The sequence below is a fragment of the Furipterus horrens genome, unplaced genomic scaffold (genome assembly GCF_987537825.1).
Source record: "Furipterus horrens unplaced genomic scaffold, mFurHor1.1.pri manual_scaffold_7, whole genome shotgun sequence".
NCBI lineage: Eukaryota > Metazoa > Chordata > Mammalia > Chiroptera > Furipteridae > Furipterus > Furipterus horrens.
The window spans coordinates 65,587,458-65,611,104 of NW_028327177.1; the positions used below are offsets into that span (position 1 = coordinate 65,587,458).

Below are 23,647 nucleotides of genomic sequence, written 5' to 3' on the forward strand. Positions count from 1 at the left end.
GGCACATACAAGAATCAACCAATGAATGCATAAAAAGGCGAACAACAAATCAATGTTCTCTCTTTCTCTCTTCCTCTCTCTAAAAATCAATTTTTCTAAAAAGAGTCAATAATAGAATCACATGGTTAGGTTACTTAAATAGAAGAAAAAGTAGACTATATCTGAATTGTACTTGTTCAATGAACCTAATAACTTTGCACAATACAACACTGACTGACTGGCCTGGGAACATTTATCTCAGGGCAGTCAAGAAACTTAACAAGGCAATATTAATGACATCTCTTTTTACCAACAGGAAAACAACTTACCTCACTTTTGTTGACTGTATATATTGAGAAGACTCCTGAGCCACTATGTGTAAATAGTATGTTTATCCAAAGGTACTTATGAATTTTTCCTTCACCAATGCTGTCTGGTCTTCTCCTTTTGAGAACAGAGGCATTAATGCAGAGCCATCTTTACGGTTCTTGTTGCAAGAATGATACCTAAAAGTTTGAGGCAAATTTTGTGTTGATTGATCATGAATATTTGGAAGAGCTTCATCTTCATTTCTGGAGGCTGAGTTATGGATTTTATAGTGTCGTTACCATCAATTATTAAACGATTGCCATCATGACTATGGAAACCTGAGTTGTGGGAAGCTGATGGATATGTCATCTTCAGGGTACTATAAAGTCATAAGAAGTCCTATTAGCTTCTCAGCCAGGACTTCAAGAGGGAGAGATAACTTGTTGATCTCAATAATATTGTCTCAGACCTGCAACTCAGGTATGGGTATCCCAAAACTGGCTTGATCACTATATTTAAAGTACTTTAGGTTTTGGACACTACCTCAAACCTAATTCAGAAGAGAATAACAATTATTTTTCAACAAAACATTTATCTCGTAGGATAACCTACCTTGTCTGCTAAGAGAATTTCTTCCTAGTTGGGTTAATCTACATAGGAGGCCAAATTAAATTTCAGATGGTTGGATAAGCATATAATTAGGAATTAGGCATTATTAAGAAATATCTGATTTAGATGTTTCCTTGCTTAAATATCTTTCAGTCATTCCCATTGCTTTCAGGATAAAATCCAAACTCTTTACTGACCTCTCCTTTTCCTTCCTTTTCAAATTCATCTCAAGCATTTTGATAGTCCCAAAACACTGAAGTACAGAAAATTTCCTTAATTTTAGGGCAAATTCCCTTTTATACTGACAAAATTCACATCTGTATCTCCAAGATCTATATTTCCTACCAATTCAGTTTTTGAAATCATTCTCTCCTCCATGCTCCCATATTTCTATCAACACTTGAGCACTGTAATTACTAACTTACCCGTTCCTCTCCTTCCCTGAAATGTGAGTTTCTTGGGGGTAGGAACAATCTTATTTCTCTATTAAATCCTAGTATTTGGCACATGGTAGAAACTAAAAAAATACTTTTATACTGATTGCTGGCTATGACCATTAAAGTAGGTGGTAAAGTTGTGTCCATTCCTCAATAATTCCAGAATATTCTGTTGTATAAAATATCCCTGTTTACATTCCACTAGGTCAGTGGTTCTCTCAGGTCTTGAATGTTGTTAGTAAAAATGCACATACACACACATATACATATTTATTTTCTTTAGCAATTTAGGAAGCGGTGAAGAAAAGAACATAAAAAAAAAGCTAGCATGCATTAACATATAATTTCAAATATATATATATATATATCTTAAGTCTAAATCATCTGAAAGGATATAATTTCAGAATAATAGGCAGTTTTTAAAGTTGAACAAATTTACGTCTATGAAAAAGTCTCTCTTCACCACCAACTGGTGAAAAATGGCATTTGGGTCATATTGAACTAGGCCAGTGTCCCCCCAAACATAACTGTGAAACACTATGTGCTATTTTATACATTCTTAAGGTAGCATCTGAGATATTTTCACTGTAAGTTCAAATTGTAATGAATGTCATTTCTGGTGTGTTGTAAATATTGACACAGCAAATTAAAATATCTTTTTAGAATATCCATTCAATGAAATCTATATACCACAATTCTTTGACAACCACCATCATTCATTTAAAATACATTAAGAGTTGGAAATATACATCAGTCTTTACTCTACTTCCCCACAGTTTTATAATATTATCTTTATACTCAGAAGTCTATTATCAATTTAATTTTAAAAATTTCTATGCCCCCAAATGTTATAAAATACCCTGAAATTATAATAGCATTATAATTATTAGTGTACACTAAATCAATAAATATACTGATATTAAACAGGACATAAACATTTATTAGAAATATATTTCTTAATTAGTTGAGTTTTTTTAACTAATGTGCCAAGAATTTGTTTGCTACAGTGAGAAAGGGACTGTCATACATTTTATTCCCCTTTTACTTCTTTTGAATACATGTTGAGGACATTTGGTCACAAGAAATTATGGATGTCAGGAATAGAAGGGGTTTGTTTTAGCTATGTCACAGAATTCCTTGAACTCCTTCCAAGCTAAGTGCAAAAAATCCTTAGTGATTTATTGTTGAAAATTATTTTTAATGATCAACTGACACTTCAACTAGGTCCTTCTTCAGCTTTGTTGAAGGCAAAGTTGACAACTATTACAGATGCTGCAGGGTCATTTGCAAGTGATCAGTGACATTTACTCTATTTGTCACTGGGGGTCCTTTTCTATTCTGGGGCAGTGTAACACATTAGGGATGAGTGGAAGTTTTGCCTTTTTTTTTTTTAACAATTAAGATTTTATTTATTTATTTTTAGAGAGGAGGGAAGGGAAACATCCATGTGCAAGAGATACATCGACTGGTTGTGTCTCCCTGCCCCCAACTGGGGACTCAGCCCACAACCCAGGCATATGTTCTGACTGAGACTTGAACCAGCAACCTTTCAGTTTGCAGAACAGCACTCAGTCCGCTAAGCCACACCAGCCAGGGATGCCCTTTTTTGGTGAAAAAGGAGAAGAGGGATTGAGAAAGGGGAGGTGGGAAATTTTTTGTATTTCTCCAGGGCTAAGCATACATACCCCAGTTTGAAGGGCACTGGACTAGCCCTGAAAAGAGTTTTCTTTGAAGCAGTTATATTCCAATCCCGGATGTGCCCTCAATGTAGAGCATATCACATCTTTGGAATGTGGGTTTATTTTTGTAAAGACCCATCTTATGACTCTTATTAATTCCATAGCTTTAGTTTCTGACCTTGACCTTACCTCCAGATTTTGGCAGAAGGAAGTTACCTAAGTTGGAATTGAAGCCCCTATGACATTAGTGTGTGAAGCTGTGTAGGAAGCCCTGCTCTAGGGTATTTCTTCACAGCACTAGATCTATGGCCTTGGTACCTTTCTCGCTTCCATACTTGGTCCTGCTGAAGGTAACTGGTTTGCACTGTGGATTTATGAAAGAGGTGGATGATTGTCAAATCTGTGGCAACCGAACAGAGCCTAGGTAATCGACCTATTGGGGAAATACATCTATGAACCCAGCAGTATCTGCAAACTAAGTAGGTGGGATGGATCTCCTACACAAATCAGTAATGTATGTGTGCTTTTAATAATTCAGTTTTCAATAAAAAATAAGTATCAAACCCCTTCTCCATTGTTCTCATTCTTTGCAGATTATATAAAAATTCATTCTATAAAAGAAACTATTTTTGTACAACTCATATATACAAAGGAGGCAATTTACTTTTTACTTCAACTCGCTGAGTATATAGTGAGCTAACTTCTATTGGCTATTACTTAGAATATAGAAAAACTACAGCTGCAAAATGGTTAGCTATTAATAAATTTGGAATTTTCAAAAAAATTTAATTAAAAGCATAACTTCACAGATAAAGCCATGTTTCATTTAATGGCCTAGCAGTTTTAATTGGAATTATTTTTATTCTCTAGTTTTAATTTTTTAAAAATTTCAAAACAACCTTCTTACAACTATATACTCTATGAAAATGCCTTACATTGAATAACATGCAAATATTTATCAACAGTTTAAAGCTTCATTAGTTCTCTTCTAGTTTATTGAGTATAATTCTCATCTATATTTTAGTCCTTTGTTGAAAGTTCAAGGTTGTGTGTACTTAGTACTTGCAAATTTGCATATTTATTTTACTGATTCATCCAACAAATCTTTACTGATAGTCTGCTTTGTCACAGTCACTGTTTCTAGATGTTGGAAGTGCAATATTGAACAAAACCAGAAACGGTCCCTACCCTCCTGAAGCTATTAGTTTACTGAGAGGGCATGAAATAATCAAATAATTAATTACACATGTATACAAACTGCAATTGTGACAAGTTCTGTGAAGGAGAGTTTAAAAATGCTAGAAGACTCTGAGGCAGGATGCTTGAATGTTGGGGTCAGGGCTGGCGGAGTGGGTTGGTGTTCAAGGAAAGCTACCCTGAGGACATAATCTAAGGATGAACCAGAAGAGGAAGGAAAGGGCCTTATACACAAGGAATAGCTTGTGCAAAGGCCAGGCAGGGATCAAACAAACAAGGACAGAAGGAGTGTTGGAACAAGCAGGGAACCAGGCATGAGATGGAAGGCAGCCAGACCTTGCCAGGTCCTGCAGGCAAAAAGTGTTTTGATATGTCGACCAATAGAAAATAATTGAAACCTCTGTAGGGTTTTAAGTGTAGGTGGGATGATAGGACAGATTTTCATTTTGAAAAGATAACTGGCTGCAGTGTAGGAATGGATTAGAGAGCAGAGCCAGAGAGTAGGGTTTATTGAGATAAATGCTTCCTTGAACATGTGGTTGTAAACTTAAGCTTTTGAAAAACAAATGTTTTAAAGGGATTGGAATTTTCTAAGAAAAGAAACAACTGGTATTTATCTTTTAAGTCTTTTGTGTTTATTTGGGCAGTGGGCGGGGGGTGGGGGTGGGGCGGCAGACAAGGCAAAATTGGTTCAAAGTAGAGAAGAAGAATGAACAGTACTCCTTCCCAGAAATCCTGGGAAAAATAAGGCATTGATTATCAAAGTTAACTTTTTCCCCCCAAAATGAAAATCGTTTTACTGGGGTTTGTTTTGCATTGTATATTCAATATAAATTATATTCGCAATATAAGGCAGTACTGAAAGTATCTTAATAAAGTGTTTTAGAAACTGAAATTCTACTACTGAGGAAATTATTGTTTCCATTCTGATGAATATCCTTGTAAACTACCTTCCTTGCTTTTATTCACATACAAAACTTACGTATACGCTCTAGGGACCACTGCTATTTTGTTCAGTAATGTATATATGACCAGTGCTCAAAAAAAAAAAAAAAAAAAGGATGCTCAATAAATTATTGGATTATTAATTATCCGATTATATATTAATATATTGCTTTTCTCATTCAACAATGTCTTAGACTTATGTAAGGCCACATCAACCCTTTTTTCAAAAAAAGATTTCATTTATTTTTAGAGAGAGGGGAAGGAAGGGAGAGAGAGGGAGAGAAACATCATCAGCTGCCTCTCATATGCATCCCAACTGGGGATGACCCACAACCCAAGCATATGCCCAGATTAGGAATTGAACTGGCAACCTTTTGGTTTGCAGTATGACGCCTAACCAACTAAGCCACACTGGTTTGGGCAGCCGCATTAACCTTTTTAATGACTAGTCAATAATTCATTATAGGTATGTGCCATAATGTGTGTAAATAACACCACATTGAGCTCTGATCAGATGGCTCAGTTGGTTGGAGCATTGTCCCCATATGCTAAGGTTGTGGGTTTGATCCCTGGTCGGGGCACATACAAGAATCATCTGATGAATGCATAATTAAGTGGAACAACAAATTGATCTCTCTCTCACTCTTTCAAAATCAATAAATAAACTTAAAAAAAAAATAACACCACATTGATGGAAGCTCAAGCTTTTTAGGCTTATAAACAATGCTGTGAAGAACAGTATGTCATTACTGAGGCGAAATGGGGGTGGGAGGAGGCAGGAGAGAGTAAAGCAGGGATAAATGGTGATGAAAGGAGACTTGGGGTGGTGAACACACAATACAATATACAGATGACTGGTTATAGAATTGTATGCCTTAAGCCTATATAGTTTTATTAACCAATGCAACTCCGATAATTTTAAAAAGTATATCATGTGTGTTTTAGTAGCCAGAGAGTATTACCTTGTCTTCAACTTTACAAGTACAACTCCAGCTCATCCAATAACCAAGTCAGTTAACCCTTTTGTACTTGCCTTTCCTTATCTATTAAATTAAGATAATAATAACCTACCTTGAGTTAACTCACAGGGAGGTTGTGTAAACTGTAATACATTGTAAGCCAGGGGTCCGCAATGCCTGAGCCATGGACTGGTACTGGTCTGTGCCTGTTAGGAACTGGGACGCACAACAGGAGGTGAGCTGTAATGCCCCTGAATCATCCCAAAACCACCCCAGCCTTCCCAGTCCATGGGAAAATTGTCTTCCACGAAACCAGTCCCTGGAGCCAAAAAGGTTGGTGACCACTGCTGTAAGGTACATACATTCAACTATGATTATCATTGCTTTTTTTGCTTAAACCTCTTTATTGAGATATACTGACATACAAAAGCTGTACATATATATTGTATAGAACTTGGTGAGTTTGGAGATAACTATACAAAGTCTGTCCAGAAGGTATCCAGTCACGTAATATGAAAAAAGAGACAATGAAGAAGATAAAAGAAACATTGTACAAAGAACAATGATGAATCAGTCCCCTTCAAAGTAGGCACCTTGGGACCTCACACAGTTCTCCCAATCGTCTTCAGCTGCCCTGTAGTATTTTCCTGAATCTCATCGACAGTCTGAAATTTCTTCCCTTTCAAAGGTGATTTTAGTTTTGGGAAAAGTCAGAAATCACAAGGCATCAAATCTGGGCTGTAGTGGGGCTGAGTCACCTGGGTGATTTGATGTTTCACTAAAAAACTCTGCTTGAGACGTGATGCATGGGCAGGCGTCGTGATGAAGCTGCTAATCACCAGTTTCTCATAGCTGTGGCCTTCTGAATCATCCCAATAGTTTCCATGGAGGAATGTTCAAGCTTAACGCAAAATTTTATACAGATTCATTGCTCTTTTTGCTCATTTTGAATGAGATGGCCACACAGTACACATGCTCACTCAATGGCGTCTACCACCTCCACTGACTAGTACAGTGAAGTTGTCATTGTTCACACATCTGCATTCCAGTACACTCTCCTTGGAGGCCAGCTTGCATTGATGTTGCACAAACCATTCTTGTTACATTAACAATCGGCTGGACCTTTTCCGGACAGACCTTGTATACCCATGAAACCATCACCACAGTCTATGCCATAAACATATCCATCAGCTCCAAAGGTTTCTTACTGCCCATTTACTACTTTTTTTGTGATATGGACACTTAAGATCTACCCTCTTAGCAAAATTTAAGTATACAATAGAGTATTGTTAACTTCAGGCACTATGCTATGCTGCAGACTCCAGGACTGTTCATCTTGTTAATTGAAACTCTGTACCCTTTGACTAATAACTCTCATTTCCCTCTCCCCAGCTCCTGGCAACCGCCATTCTACTTATTGCTTCTATGAGTCTCACTGTATTCCTCATACAAGTGGTATCATATAGTATTTTTCCTTCTGTGCTTATGCATATTTCACTTAGCATAATGTCCTCCAGGTTCATTCATGTTACAAATGGCAGGATTTCCTTTTGTTTTTAGGGATAATAGTCCTATATATAAATTACTGTTGCTTTTAATGTAAATGCAATGAAAGCATCAGCTCAATACCATTAATAAGAATATTTTTTTTAATTAGCTAAGAAAAAAAAAAAAAAGAAAGAAAAGCCAGGAGGAAAGTTGCTTACCAAACAGATTGTGAGAAAATAGTCAACAAGCATTTACTAAGTGCCTATTGGGGTTGGATGGGTCAGGGGAGTATAAGAGTGAATACCCAGTCTCTATTCTCAGGTACTTCATTCTGGAGGGTGACACATGTCCATCCACAGACAGAGTCATAGGCCATTATCCCTAGACCCTGAAGAGGCAAAGTGGAGGACAGTCAAGTTTGAACATCAAAGGTCAGCTGGAACAGATATGAGAGCTTGGCCTCATCACAGAGTGACAGTGGGACAGTATCAAGATAGCCTGTAGCAGTTTTACACAGCCTAAAGTAAAATTAGGGGACAAATTGGCTGGGGATACCCCATTCTTGAGGGGTTCCCCTGGTAAGCATAATGGGGAATCCCCCTGAATATGGTGGAACCTCAACAGTAAATATAAGGGTTAGAGGGGAGAACAGATCCCTGATTGCTAGTAGAAGACTGGAAGGGGTGGGGGAATTCTTAAAAACTCCATTTACAGAATAGGAGATCCCCTTCTGTTACTTAAAGTTCCCTCATATGGGGTATTCTGAGATACCTGTGGTTACTATCCTCTTGAATTTTGTTTCTGATTCCATTTTCCTTCAGGGTTTAGGGAAGACAATTGAATATAAAAGTATATTTATAAATATAGAATAATAAAAGTATAAATACATACACACATACACACACACACACACACACACAGCACGCAAGCACACCATTTGGCTGTGAGGAGCTCAGTGATACCAGAATTTACATCATTTATTTGTACCACTGGAATCTAATTGTTGCTCATTCCTAATTACTCCATATTTAAACATAATTCCAGAAAGCAGACAATGTAAGGTAAGATATATGTGTGAGAAATATTCAGTCCTGACACAATACCATTACGGATTCCAATATTTTTGGTGATTCTGACACCACTAGAAAACAAAATAATACTAGTATAAACTTATTTAGTGCCTATTATATATTAAGCATATAAAATGAAAAGAAGCGAAGATATGAATTTAACAGCTCTGGAATAAGAACAAACTTTGAAGTTGAAATGAAAATTCTCAAGTCCATTTTCACTTCTCATCACCTTAATCCTAGATAAGCAATTAACTTCAGTAACTTTTCTCTCTTTTTATAGAGGAGGCAGTGGTGGTTTAAATATAATAAACAATGCATTTATTTGCAAAGTTCCTGGAATTTTAAAAATTCATTAAGGACGAAGCACAGTATTATTATTACATTTTTCAATATGTTTCATGGACACACATATTAAATACAGCTACGCAGGCAGAATTCTCTCATCTCTCCAAAGTACAAATTAGGACAACATCAGAGATTCTACTGACCTAAACTTCTCAACTACCAAAACAAAGCAGAACAAAAAAAATTTTTTTAATCCCACAAACTGTACCAATCTGAGGACCTATATTGGAACTGCAGGCTGATGATCACTGGTGGTCAGGTGGCAATATAATCATTACTGGGGGAAAAAAACGAAAGCCAAACTTTCTGTGGCAGGTTAGTAGAATCATTCTTTACATTAAAATTACATTTCATCTATTACATAGATACTAAAATTACAGTGAATTATGTGAAAGTTGTTTTGAGTAAATCTATACACTCTATAGTAGAGTCTGGCTCTGCCTGCATGAGTGTAGTCCATTTAAAAATATTAAGATAGATGGTATTTTATAATACCATGCCCAAGAAGATCTTTTTTTAAAGTTAATCTTGAAAAACATATCATATTCCATATTCCATATTATATATTCAAAGCTTTAAATACTGTTATTTTAGAAATAGAAATTTAACAGAATCATAAAACCAGAGGGCCTAGAAATTATAACGGATGCTCTTTATAGAATACATATAACTTTCCATTAATATATAATACAGAAAATTAAACTTCTAACACCTGATAAACTAGAACTGCAGAGTCCATATGTACCTCTCATTTTTTCTATGTATATCCCCATATACATATATTAATGTAAAAATATATATATCCTTTGTCTACTCAGTAATTATCTTGTGACTAAACTTTTAATCATATTTCTTAAAAGAGTAAAAAGCCCGTCTATAGTTTGAGACCATCATTTTTACCTGAAATAGGTTTGAATAAAAGTATTTGGAGATTTTACATATAAAAAACTGTAAAAATGAGTCTAAGCATGTTAGAATTTGCTCAACTCAGCATATTAAATTTTTGAAAAATCAGTATGAGAGCTCTAAGGTAGAAAACCTTTTCATGAAAAACTCGACCGAGATTATGAGTTTCATTTCCAGTTCAATCTATTTTTCTAATAATTCTAAATTCCATATGCAATGTCAAGTTAAAACATGTCTTGGTCATGGATCCTTGTAGTTCAACAGTGATCAGAGTCCCACACGACGTCCGTGTGAGCAGACTCCTCCCCGCTCCTGGGGAAAACCCTGCCTAATATTTATAACGTTATGACAGTGTAATACTCACAAGGTGATTGTAGAAATATAAACACCACTGCAGTTATCTGATTGGCTGCTGGTGATGTAACACCCATGTCAATACTTCCCAGCGAACGCACGTGTTCGACCTTTTATTTAAATTTCCATTTCATCACAGCAGCAAGACACTCGGGGCGGTGCATTTTCAGTGAAACGATTCTCGCCGGGGGCCCAAGGTGCTGGCTGGCACACACGAGGCGTCGCAGCGGGAGGTGTCCGCAGTCGGAGCCTCCTCGCTCGAAAGGCACCGCCCGGGCCAGCCTTTGTCAAGGAGCAAAATAAAATAAGTTCACTTCCTCGGGCACCGTCACCCGCCCCCAGAAAATAACGCGGCCGGAGCGCCGCTCCCACCGCTGCCACAGTCATTCCCTAAGTCCCAGGTGAACGCGTGGCAAGAGAAGGAAAATGAGCGTCCCGGGCGCGGGTAGGTGCGTGCGGGCAGCGGGAAAGCGGCCAGCCCCTGACACTCTCCAGCTGTCTGTCCCCGCGGAGCCCGGCCTCGGCCGCACACGCCCGCCCCGCCCGAGACCCCGGCCCGCCGCTCGGCCCCGAGTCCGCCGCCCCTGGCCCCCTGCCGGCCGTCTCCACCGCCGCCGTCCCCGCCCCCGTCCCCCGCCCGGGTCCCTGGCGCCCCCACCCCAGCGGCCCGGCCCCAAGCCCAGCCCCCTCCCCGCCCGGCCCCCACCCTTTCCCCTCCAGCGGTGGCTGCTACCCCGGTGCATTGTGGGCGCACGGTCCGTTGTTCATTTGCCATTCGACCTCCGCCGGGGCCTGGTCGGACGGAAACGCTCCGCCGGCTTCATTGTGGGGCGTTATGTGGCGGAGCCCAACGGTCTAACGAGCCTCGCGCCTTCAGCACCTAGGGACCGGGGGCGGCGGCGGACTCCGCTGGCAGCGCGCCGTGCAGGGTCTCGGCTCAGAGGGTCGGCGCGGCGTCCGGAGAGACGGCGAGAGGCGCCCGTACTCCGCCCCAACTTCCAAGGCCGCACGCGCCCGCCCGCTCCTCACCTCCCCGCCGCCCCCTTCTCCGCGCGGGACGCGGCCCGGAGCGCGGCGGGGCGGGGGCGCAGGACGCGGAGGCGGCGGCCCGGCGGCGACGGACGCGTGAGGCGGCCCCGGGAACGAGCGCGGGGCGGGCTCCGCGAGACCGGAACGCGGGGAGCGCGCGGGACGCGGCCCGAGGCAGGACCTAGCCGGGCACCGGGCGGCGGCGCGCGCCATGTCGTTCAGCGAGATGAACCGCAGGACGCTGGCGTTCCGAGGAGGCGGGCTGCTCACCGGCGCCGGCGGCTCCGCGAACAATAACGCCGGTGGGGAGGCCTCAGCTTGGCCCCAACAGCCCCTGCCGCGACAGCTCCCGCCGCCCGCGCCGCAGCAGCTCAACGGGCGGGGGGCGGACGAGGAAGTGGAATTGGAGAGCCCGGAGCCCCAAGACCCCGAGGCCTCCGCCAGCGCGGTCGCCGAGGAAGCCCAGGAGCTGCCGCTGCCCCCGGACGCGGGCGGCCCCAGCTCTCTGGGCGGCGGCGCGGGCGGTCCCCTGCTAGCGGAGAGGAACCGTCGGACTCTAGCCTTCCGCGGCGGCGGCGGGGGTCTCGGTAACAATGGCAGCAGCCGCAGCCGGCCCGACCCCCCAGTGTGGCCCCCGCGGCATTTCAATGGGCGAGGGCCGGCGGCGGTGGAGCTGGAGCTGGACGCTTTGGAGGGGAAGGACCTGATACCAGACGGCGCGTCCCTGAGCGACAGCACCGAGGACGATGAGGAGGGGGCGAGCCTGGGCGACGGCAGCGGTGCGGAAGGCGGCTGCAGCGGCAGGCGGTCGGGCGGCGATGGCGGGGACGAAGCGGAGGGCGGTGGCGTGGGGGCCGGCGACGGCGAGACTGTCCAGCACTTCCCGCTCGTGCGGCCCAAGTCCTTGATGCAGAAGCTTCAGTGCTCCTTCCAGACCGCCTGGCTCAAAGATTTCCCCTGGCTGCGGTATTGCAAGGATACCGGCCTGATGTCTTGCGGCTGGTGCCAGAAGACCCCTGAGGACGGCGGCAACGGGGACCTTCCGCCCGTGGGGCATGACGAGCTGTCGCGAGGCACCCGCAACTACAAGAAAACCCTCCTCCTGAGGCACCACGTCTCTGCCGAGCACAAACTCCACGAAGCCAACGCCCAGGTACAGTATATTTTGCTTCTCCTTTGTCAGATCCTTGACAGAAAGGTTCATTAGCTTAAAAAGCCGCTGTCTTTGGGGAAGCATCGTTCAGTCAGGAGAGGTGTCGTCCGCAACTTTTGCGTGGGGGGTTAGAAAGCCTCGGAACAAGTTTTCAGAAGTGTGTTGGGAGGAAGAGGGAATGACCATTTACTAATCGTAGCAATGAATTTGTTTCATTTTTGTAATGGCTCAGATTTCTTTGCCTATCAGATTGAATAAAAAACATAACTTAGTAAACACTGTTGAGGCTTTTAACCCTAAAAGGTTGACTTTACAGAAAATGTTATTGCCTGTGATTTCTGAAAAGCTCCTTATAGGTTCATAGTCTTTTAACATGCTGGTGGAAGTCAAATCTGGCAACTTTTTGAAGAATGAATTAAACAATTTCCTTAACATTTGACGCCACCCCTTTTAGAAAAACATCCAGCCGATAATATCCTTTATATCAAGTCAGAATAATTTGAAATAAAAGAGCAGGATGTAAATGTAGTGGAAGCTATTTGCTTAACGCTCCTTTTTCTTGTAATTTTACTAAAGTCACCACCATTGAACTTCTTAGTGAACTTTGTTTTTGGTAAATTATTGTAGTTTTTACTTATACTTCCTTCTATCCAGATTTCTGTATTGAGATTTTATATGATCCATCCTTTTCAAAAGTTGATTTGGACTGGTAGAGAATATATTTACCAAACTCCCTGAAATCAAGCTCTTACTTAAAAAACAAGTAAGCTGCACTTTAGTCTTTCGTTCTTGTTTTAATATTACCATTCTGGAGATAGTAGTTTTTACCATTTTCAAGCCAAGCTGTTGATCAGTTCTCCTTTAAGACTTTGAGACCACCTTTGGTAGCTGGTGAAATTCATTCTTTTGTACTAGTAGCCAGTCATTGGTTTAGAAAGTCGACTTGCAGGTATTAGTCCCTCTGTTTATTGGAGTGATCTTGCTGTTTAGAACACTTATACTGGAGTTAATTAGGCAGTCTCTAATAACCCAGTAGCCCAGAAGCTTCTCAGAAGTTAAGGCTTGAACTTAAAAGCATAGGTTTATTTTTCCTAGTGGACAATGGCAATAGGTTTTGCACAAATTTTAGCTGCCTAAGCCCAAGAAGGAAGGTTACTTAAAGACAGAAGGCCCAGAAAGGTTCAGTAAATTGTCCTGAGTCTTAAAGCCCTTCTTGATGACTGAGACTAGAGCTTCTAAGGAATGTTGTAATGGGTAAAGGATGGGTTTTGCAGTAAATCTGGGTTCAGATCTCAGCTTTCTGCAGTTACTAGCTTTGTGAGCTTGGGCAATGGAGTGAAATGGAACTAATATTTCCTTGTCTAAACGTATGCAAACACCCATTTACCTTAACTGCAAAATAGTTACTTTGCTCTCATTTTACAGAAGAGGAGTCTGAGGCATTAAAGGGTTAAGTAATGTATTTCTGAAGTTAATAAGTAAAGTGATGGAGGTGGGGGACTTGTGTAAATGAAAAGTGGACTTTTCTAAATAATGGTAGGTGGTAGGTTGGTTATTTAGAAAATTTTAAAAAGATAACTGGAACGAATTTTCTTAATATACAGTGGACCAGTTATTCCTTTTATCAGCATAGTCTCCTTATAGGCAAAGCTGAATGGGAATGCAAATTATAATTAGCTACTTACTGAATCTGAAATCAGAAGAAGGGGAATTAAATTCGTTGGATCACCTTATGACAGACTTGGTATGGTGCATGTATCCTTCCCACATGCATGTATCTGGATCTGGTAATTCATTCCTTGCTAGGTAAAACCATTATTAAACTCTTCTCTTCTCCCATCATCCCCTTTGCTCCCTTTCTATAGACCTAATCTGCAGCCCATCTTCTTTCTTTTGGGATGTTCTTTCATTAGACTGAGGAATACAGTTTAGTTTGAGGCTATATATTGGTTCCCTTGACTTTTGGATGTTTCCACTTTGAATTGATCCTAATAATTTCTCTATTTTAATTCCAGCTAGCCTTGGTTTGGTGTGTTACTTTGCTATAGTTTGTGCCTTGCAGGTACCACCTACATTTCTCTTTGTTAATGTGAGTGACAGGTTCAAGAACTGACATCCTCCTCTGGGGAAGAGTTCATTTTTTTCCATTGTTCTGCAGTCTGTGATACCTGTAGGAGGCAGTATAACCCAGTCTGTAAGAGCAGTTTTGGGTTTAAGGTTAAAGGGACCAGAGTCCTAATCCTCTTTCTTGGCAAGCAAAACTTCTAGTTTCCTCATGTATGCAAAGTATATATGACAGCATATAGTCACCTAGTCAATGATAACTATTATTTTTTCATCACTCTTACTTTATTTGCAAATAAGTATAACAAGATGCTTTTTTTGTGGCCTGGTATCATGTGTCAGTATTACCAATTGTGATCAATTTGGAAACCACTTTATCTCATGGAATCACTCTGATTCGAGAGCAAACCAGCTCCCTTTTTCATACATTCAGAGATTTTGGTCATCCAGTTCTTTGAACATTTTGAGACTTTTATCATCATGCATGCAATTTTTCTCAGCTTCATAAAAAATTCCTTGCATTAACTTTCTCCTGTCTTAAAAACATCGAAATGAGAGTTCTGGAGTTCTTCGGGCAAGAATTCAGTTTGAGCCTGGAGTAGTTCACCCCCTTTATTAAACACATACACTTTTTTTTTTTAAAGTTTTAAGGAGGCCTGTTTTTTGAGAGGAGTTTGGCCAAATCTTAGTATGTTACTAAGGCTAACGGTTACTTTTCTTTCTTATTTTTCTGTAAGAAATGTTCTCTCTCATTAATTCCATGGTGTTGACCAAATTATTATAGCATCCTCTTAAAAAGTTTGATATTCTTTCGTTAATTGGGTGTAGGTTTTTAAGGACTCCTTATGGAAGAGTCTACAAGTACGCTTTCAGAATCTGTTCTGAGCCTTCTCTTTGAAAGAAATCCCTGTATTCTTTATAAGGATGTACAGTATATGTAGAATATAGGATATAAGGTATAAGGATGTGTGAGTATTAAGATGTAAGGCCGGGGTCCCCAACCTCCGGGCCAAGTACTGGTACAGGTCCGGGGCCTGTTAGGAATCGGGCTGCAAAGGAGGAGGTGAGCTTGAGTATAATGCACTAGAATCATCCTGAAACCATCTCTTGCCCACGCCCCCACCTCCAGCTGTGGAAAAATTGTCTCCATGAAACCGGCACCTGTGCCAAAAAGGTTGGGGACCACTGAAGTAAGGGATAGCATATCGTTTTTATTTTGAGTAACAACTAACTATCTTCATAGAATCAAGTTCAAAAATTAGCTCATACCGGTTTTGACCATTGGGCCTAGAGAATTTTAAAATTGCTTTAATAACAGTGATTACCACTGTATCTTGGTTCAGATCACTTTCTTTTTTCATGGCCTAAATCTCACATTCTGTCAACTTTCCAGTTTACTAACCTTGAAACATGTACTCAGATGTATTATTGTTATAAATTTATTTGACCTTTCTAGAAAGAGAATACTGACTTCAGATCAGTGGTCTGATTTAAATTACTAATTGGAATATGTTGAGGTCAGCAACTAAAGCAATCAGATCACTCTGCTTCTAAAGCTCTATAAGGCACCTATAGCAATGTTCTTAATCTTGTTGGGGATTCCAATCTCCTTTGATAATCTGATGAAAGCTATAGACACTTACCTCAAAATGTTGATAAGTGCACATTTGCATATCTTGGGCTTTTTGAATTACCATGAAGTTCTTTAATAAATCTGGAATTGTCAGGATACTGTAGACCATTTTGTTTTTTTTCTCAACCTCTCATTCGCTTAGAATGTGCATCCTTCCATCTTACTCTTGCATCCTTTAAGGCTCTGCTCAAATCTTCCCTCCAAAAAGCATCTTCCCAATGTCTAAAAATGGATTAGATATGCCTCCTGTCTGCTCTCATAACCCTCTTGTCATATTCTTCAGTACCTTAAGAGTGTTGCCCATAAGTGATAACTTTTTTCTTTATTACTAAGAATTTCTTATTTGGTTCAACAAATCATATTGGCCATTTACTTTAGCTCTGTTTCACCCAAATCCTCAAGTAATACTCTCCGTGGAGAGTACACACAGTTTTGACTTGTAAAGACTTCATTGCGAAGGGCATACTTAATAGGTGATTCCAAAACACAGCTCTGCTCTCATCAGCAGTGAAAAAGAAATTGCTAGTGTTGCTTGTAGAAGCAGGGAACATTACTATTCTTATACAATAGTAATGAGAAAAAACAGACGTTGAATAGTTTTGATTTGTGTAGTTTGTGTTAAAATAGAATGGGCAAATGTTTTGGTGAATAGATTTTTTCCTAAGTTATTTTTAAAAATTAGGACACTTGGTCTGATAATGGCAGAGAATTTCAGAACCTAGGACTAGCCCAGGAAATTCAGAACACTGTGAAAAAAGCTTAAAATGACCGCTACAATTAGACATAGCCACCTCCTTCTTAAAGTATTGAACTGCTTAATGTGTAAACTTGGAGCAGTTCTTATAAATGCTAATGCACTGCTTCCACAGGCACTTGATCATGTGCTGCCAAAGTTTTCTAAATTTTAAATCTTAATTTATGTCCTTATTTTATAGTTCTGTAAATAAAATCCTGCTGGTCCTGATTCAGGTGTTTTTTTGTTTTGTTTTTTGTTTTAAATAATAGGAATGACTTTACACCAAGCTATTAGCTCTTTTCTCTCAGTATTTGGATTGTGAAGTCTTCATAATGATTATTAACATTAGTATACAGTTGGCCCTCTGTATCTGCAGGTTCTGCATCTACCAGTTCAACCAGCTGTGGGTCAAAAATGTTCAAAAAAACCCATTACATTGTTGCTGACATACACTAGGTGGTTAGGCTTACTATGGTTGCGTCTGTACTGAAGATGTATGGACTTTTTTCTTGTCATTATTCCCTAAACAACACAGTCTAAAAACTATTTACACAGCATTTATTACATTATATTAAGTATTATAAGTGATCTAGAGATGACTTAAAGTACAGAAGGGTGTGCAAGGATGTGTGTAAGACGTATACAAGTACTACCCATTTTACATGAGGGACTTGAGCACCTGTGGATTTTGGTATCCGTGGGAGTCCTGGAACCCAACCCTGTGGATACTGAAGGATAATTGTATTTGATTAGTGCTTTTTAAAAAGTTACAGTCATGATAATACTTATTTTTCTTGGTTTGGAGTCTTTAAAATTTTAATACTAATGTTTTCCATTTACTTACAGGAATCAGAAATACCTTCAGAAGAGGGATACTGTGACTTTAATAGTAGGCCAAATGAGAACTCTTATTGTTATCAGCTTCTTCGACAACTAAATGAACAGAGAAAAAAAGGTATTCTTTGTGATGTCAGCATTGTGGTGAGCGGAAAAATCTTTAAAGCTCATAAGAACATCCTGGTTGCAGGCAGCCGTTTCTTTAAGACTTTGTATTGCTTTTCAAACAAAGAAAGCCCTAACCAAAACAATACTACCCATTTAGATATTGCTGCAGTTCAAGGTTTTTCAGTCATCTTGGACTTCTTGTACTCTGGTAACCTGGTGCTCACAAGCCAAAATGCCATTGAAGTGATGACTGTGGCCAGCTATCTTCAAATGAGCGAAGTTGTTCAAACTTGCCGAAATTTCATTAAAGATGCCTTAAATATAAGCATTAAATCGGAAGCCCCAGAGTCTGTAGTTGTGGACTATAATAATAGAAAACCAGTTAATAGAGATGGTCTGTCTTCATCACGGGATCAAAAAATTGCCAGTTTTTGGGCAACACGGAATCTGACCAATTTGGCAAGTAATGTAAAAATTGAAAATGATAGTTGTAATGTCGACGAGGGCCAAATGGAAAACTACCAAATGAATGACAGTAGTTGGGTCCAGGATGGTTCACCTGAATTGCCTGATAATGTAGCCCAAGGTCAAACAAAAGTGTTTATTTGGAATAATATGGGCTCCCAGGGAATTCAAGAAACTGGCAAAACAAGAAGGAAAAATCAAACTACAAAGAGATTTATTTATAATATTCCACCTAATAATGAAACAAATGTAGAAGATTGCTCAGTGCTGCAGCCACCTGTTGCCTATCCAGAAGAAGATTTGTCATTCATTAAGGAAGAACCAGGTAAATGCTGTACATGTAAAGGTATTTCAATTTCATTCTAATTCTGGTTGGATATAATGTTGAAGTATACGTTTAAAGGTTTTTTTTTATTACAAAAATAATATACTTAGTACTAAATTTGAATACTCAAAACAGAATAAGAGGAAAAATAATTCAAGCACAAAATTTTGGTATCCTGGTTTTTTGTTTGTTTTTTTCTCTAGGCATGTATATGTGGGTTTCTCAAAGGCTGTATTAATAATCGGGCATTTGCCTGTAGTGTTGTATGGCATGTGGGCTCCACTTAATGTTTAATAATTCTTTGACTTTCCTGATATTGAACTCTGCTCACTTTTTAAAAAATACTTAGTATTTATTTTATGCTGAATCAACTTGGGCCATAAGGTTTTGCTTCTTCAGTTTCTCCTGGATATCTTTTTCTTCTGTACAACTTCTTCTGGTTTACAACAGTCTGCTCTTTGCAGTAAGGCTCATCTCATTGTGGCAGGGAGAGCTCATGTGTGGTTTTATCTGCTCGTGAGCTCTGTAAGTTCTGCGCTGCATCTTTGGAGTTTTGTTCACCTGGATGTGTTCAGTGACCAGAGAATCTACACCTAAACCTTCAAGTTCAGCATTGCACTACATTTTTTGGCATGTGCAGCAAAAATTTAGCCCTTTTTCGGCCACCTACCCTACGTCCAGCCCCACTGTTTGGCCTGGGCACACCTATCAACTCCACCTTTGCAAGTATGGCTTCTGTAAAGTGATACCTTCAGATGCTTGGTGGCTTTTTGAATATTCATACCCATGATAGCCCAGGCAGTTTCACAAGTGTCCTTAAAGTGAACATAAGATTTGAACCTGTTGATTTGCATAATTTTGTTGGGTTTTCTGGATCAAGTGAAGAGCCAACCATTTTCAGAGGTCACCTCTGGGTGCTTTCAGGAGGAGGTGTGTGCTCACAATTTTTGCACCTAGTGCTGCGAAAGATAAACTCCTTAGTTGTAATATGTAGTTTGTCATTTCAACATTTTTGAGACCTAGTTTACATCCTTTACTCTTCAATTTTAGGGGGTAAATTAAGCATTTGCAAGTGTTTATAGAATTTTGAAGATGGTACTGGCATTATTCTAATGAGTTTAGAGCTACTATTCTCACAAATTTTACAGAAGCTGCAATATTTTAAGTTTGTCCCATCTCACCTCATTTTTATTTTTATTTTTTTTTAGTATATTTTATTGATTATGCTGTTACAGTTGTCCCAGTTTCTTTTCCCTTTGCTCCCCTCCACCCAGTTCCCCTCTTCCCTCCAGCAATTCCACTCTGCTTAGTTCATGGCCATGGAGGGTATACAAAAGTTTTTTGGCTTCACTCTTTCCTATAATATTCTTAACTTCCCCTTATTTTGTACCTACCAATTATACTTCTTAATCTCTGCACCTTTTCCTCATTCCTCCGCCTTCCCCCTCCCAGCTGGTAACCTTCCATATGATCCTCATGCCTATGATTCTGTTCCTATTCTGGTTGTTTGCTTTGTTTTTATTTTTATTTTTTACGTTGTGTCGTTGATAGTTGTGAGTTTGTTGTCATTTTAATGTTCATAGTTTTGATCTTTTTCTTAAATAGGTCCCTTTAACAATTCATATAATAAGGGCTTGCTGATGATGAACTCCTTTAGCTTTACCTTCTCTGGGAAGCACTTTTATGTGCCCTTCCATTCTAAATGATAGCTTTGCTGGATAGAGTAATCTTGGTTCTAAGTCCTTGCTTTTCATCACATTGAATACTTCTTGCCAGTCCCTTCTTGCCTGGAAAATTTCTTTTGAGAAATCAGTTGATAGTCTTATAGGCACCCCTTTGTAGGTAACTGTCTTCTTTTCTCTTGCTGCTTTTAAGATTATCTCTTTATCTTTCACCTTTGGCATTTTAATTACGATGTGTCTTGGTGTGGTCCTCTTTGGGTCTAGCTTGTTTGGGACTCTGTGCTTCCTGACTTGTATGTCTATTTCCTTCACCAAATTTGGGAAGTTTTCCTTCATTATTCTTTCACATAAGCTTTCAATTTCTTGCTCTTCCTCTTCTCCTTCTGGCACCCCTATGATTCAGATGTTGGTATGTTTAAAGTTGTCCCAGAGGTCCTTAAGCCTCTCCTCATTTTTTTCAATTCTTGTTTCTTCATTCTGTACTGGTTGACTGTTTATTTCTTCCTTCCCTTCACCATTGGTTTCTTGTGGATTTTTCTTCATTTCACTTAGTGTAGCTTTCACTTCTTCCTTTATGTATTTGCCACACTCAATCATGTCTGTCAAGTTTGTGAGCATCGTTATCACCAATGTTTTGAGCTTTTCATCAGGTTGGCTATCTGCTTGTCACTCAGTTTTCCCACTGGAACCTTGATTTGGTCTCTCATTTGGGCCATACTTCTCTGTCTCCTCAACTTGACAGCCTCCTGTGTTTGCTGTGTCTTAGGTAGAGCTGTCAACCTGTGACATTGTAAGGGGTGGAGCTTAGTGTGGGGTGACCCAGTTCTCAGTGGTGCTGTATGTGGGGGATGGGTATGAGTGGGAACAATGCTGCTTGCTCAGCACTGGCCTCTTTTCCAGGCACTTCTCCTTTTTCCTGTATGGGACTGGTACCCCTTTAGCTCTTGCCCTGGTTGTGGTTCCCAGAGTGGGTGGGTCTGCGCATGTTCTAGGACCAATGGGGCCTCTAAAGAAGTGGACTCTGCTGAGAGACTGGCAGTTTCTTCCACTACCCCAACCCCCCACTGGTTTTCACAGTTAGAAGCAATGAGGCTTTATTTTCCCTGGCACTGGTGCTGGAACTGTGAGCTGTGAGGTCTGGTCTGGAGTTGGGATGGCTTCCTAGGGGTCCCTCCTGACTTCTAATGTGTGACTCTGCTTTCCGCCAGCCTTCGGTAAGGCTGGCCATAGCCACTATTGCCACTGCCCCCACAACGCCTCCTCTCCACCATGGCTCCGCCCCTCCTGGATGAGTATTTCTTCTTTATATCTTTGTTTGTTGGACTTCCACGCAGTTTGATTTTCTGGTGGTTCTGGTTGTTTTTAGTTTTGAGGTAGTTGTATTCCTTCTTAGTTGTGGAGGGAGATGCAGCATGTCTACCTACGTCTCCTTGGCCTGAAGTCTCACCTCATTTTTATTATTTAAGTGAGGCCTCTTGAGACTTTAATATATCCCCAAAAGAGTATATACAAGAATCTTAGCATATCACATTTGTTGTGTGGGTTTTTTAAAAAATGGGGTGAGGGGGCATTGTTATTGAGTGTAAATAAATTGAAACTTCTTTAACATAATTTAACTGCCTGTGTCCAACTTACTTTTATTTGAAGAAATAGCCCAGTGGGTTTGAGGTTTTCTGTGCAGACCCTGGATTTGTCTGCCACTGGCGTATATGATTTTTAATGCTTGCTTTTTCCTAAAGCTCTATCTTTCAGTATCTAGTTTCCATGATGGCGATCATCTGGGGATGGAGTACATTCTGTTAAAAAGAATTACTGTTTTTATTTCCTTTCCCTTTGGGAAAAGAGCAAAATGTCATAGTAATCCTAAAAATGGCTCCTCTGGTTTTTTAGGTTTGGGTTTGGTTTTCATCAGTAGAAATTTTACTTATTTTAAAATCGAAATGCATGTATAATGACACTGTTTGCTGCTCTTTTCTATCATACTTATCAAGAGGTCTTTAACTATAAAAACCTCAGAGGCAGTTTCTTTAAAGTAGCAGCATTTTATTTTGGCCTAATTTTTTAATATAGAAGACCTTGAAGCAATTCTGCAAATGTAGATACATTGTTTTTCTGTGGCATGCATTCTATATGTTATAGTATGATGGGAACACTAGTATTTTTTTAAAGATTTCATTTGTTTATTTGCAGAGAGAGGGGAAGGGAGGATGAAAGGGAGAGAAACCTCGACATGCACGAGATACATCGATAAGTTGCCTCTCACACGCCCCCAGCTAGGGACCTGGCCCGCAACCCAGGCATGTGCCACGACTAGGAATTGAACTGGCGACTTTTCAGTTTGCAAGCCAGCACTCAATTCACTGAGCCACACCAGCCAGGTCAACTAGTGTTTTTTAAATACATAAATGTACAAACACAATTTAAGGAATAAGCAGATTTTCTGGGGAGTAGCTGATTGGCAAAACTAATCAAGAGCTAGCCCCCTTCTTAAAATTAATTTTACATATAATTGGAGTAATCCAAGAAAAGGAAAGCACTAATATTGACTCAGATGCGTACTTCAAACAAAATAACATGTCTAGCGATTATCTTAGCAAGCATCTTTAGCTAAGGTTGTATTAATTTTTGGTAGCCAAATATGCTTCTAATTTATTTCTTAACTGTCTTATGAAAGATAATTCTATTATGTTGTATTATGTTGTTGGTATCACTTTTGTATCTGAACATTGCTTAATTCACAAGTTTGTATCAGCGATGTGTGCTGCATTCCAGCTGTTTTTTGTTTTTATTTAACTTTTGTGCCTCTAAATCCACGTTCATTTAGTGGTAGAAAATGGGTCTTGCCCTGGCTGATGTGACTCAGTGGATTGAATGCTGGCTTGCGAGCCAAAGAGTTGCTGGTTTGATTTCCAGTCAGGGCACATGCCTGGGTTGCAGACCAGGTCCCCAGTTGGGGGCGTGTGAAAGGCAACCACATATTCATGTTTCTCTCCCTCTCTTTCTCCCTCCCTTCTCCTCTCTCTAAAAATAAGTTCTTTTAAAAAAAGAGTGTTATAGTTAGGAAATAATTGATACCGAGTCCCAGGGGTGGCAAATTTTTACTGTAAAGGACCAAACAGTAGTAAATATTTTTGGCTTTGGGGTGGTCATAAGGTCAGTTACTTAACTCTGCCGCTGTAGCATGAAAACAGTCATATACAGTGTATAAACAGATGAACATGGGTGCGTTCCAGTAAAGCTTTATTGGTAACCCTTGGTATAGTGCAGTGGATGTTAATCATGCCTGTATGTTGGCATCACTGGGGAACTCTCCTGGGTCCCTCCATTAGAGATTC

The 23,647-nt window shown here is 40.2% G+C and overlaps 1 protein-coding gene and 1 long non-coding RNA gene across 2 annotated transcripts in view; one reads left to right on the forward strand and one right to left on the reverse strand.

Annotated features, from left to right (window-relative positions):
- Positions 1 to 391: 391 nt before the first annotated feature.
- On the reverse strand, positions 392 to 11,359 carry LOC150004571 (uncharacterized). Its single transcript, XR_016512396.1, has 4 exons — positions 11,014 to 11,359; positions 10,291 to 10,562; positions 6,227 to 6,330; positions 392 to 485 (listed from the first exon to the last, which is right to left on the reverse strand). It is a non-coding gene; the product is annotated as an uncharacterized LOC150004571 (long non-coding RNA).
- Positions 11,360 to 11,419: 60 nt separating this feature from the next.
- ZBTB10 (zinc finger and BTB domain containing 10) overlaps positions 11,420 to 23,647 on the forward strand; it is a 29,932-nt gene continuing 17,704 nt past the window's right edge. Inside the window, exons 1-2 of the mRNA XM_090283763.1 lie at positions 11,420 to 12,462; positions 17,742 to 18,630. Coding sequence (XP_090139889.1) covers positions 11,521 to 12,462; positions 17,742 to 18,630 — 1,831 coding nt within the window. The 5' untranslated portion in view covers positions 11,420 to 11,520. The remainder of the gene's footprint in view (positions 12,463 to 17,741; positions 18,631 to 23,647) is intronic.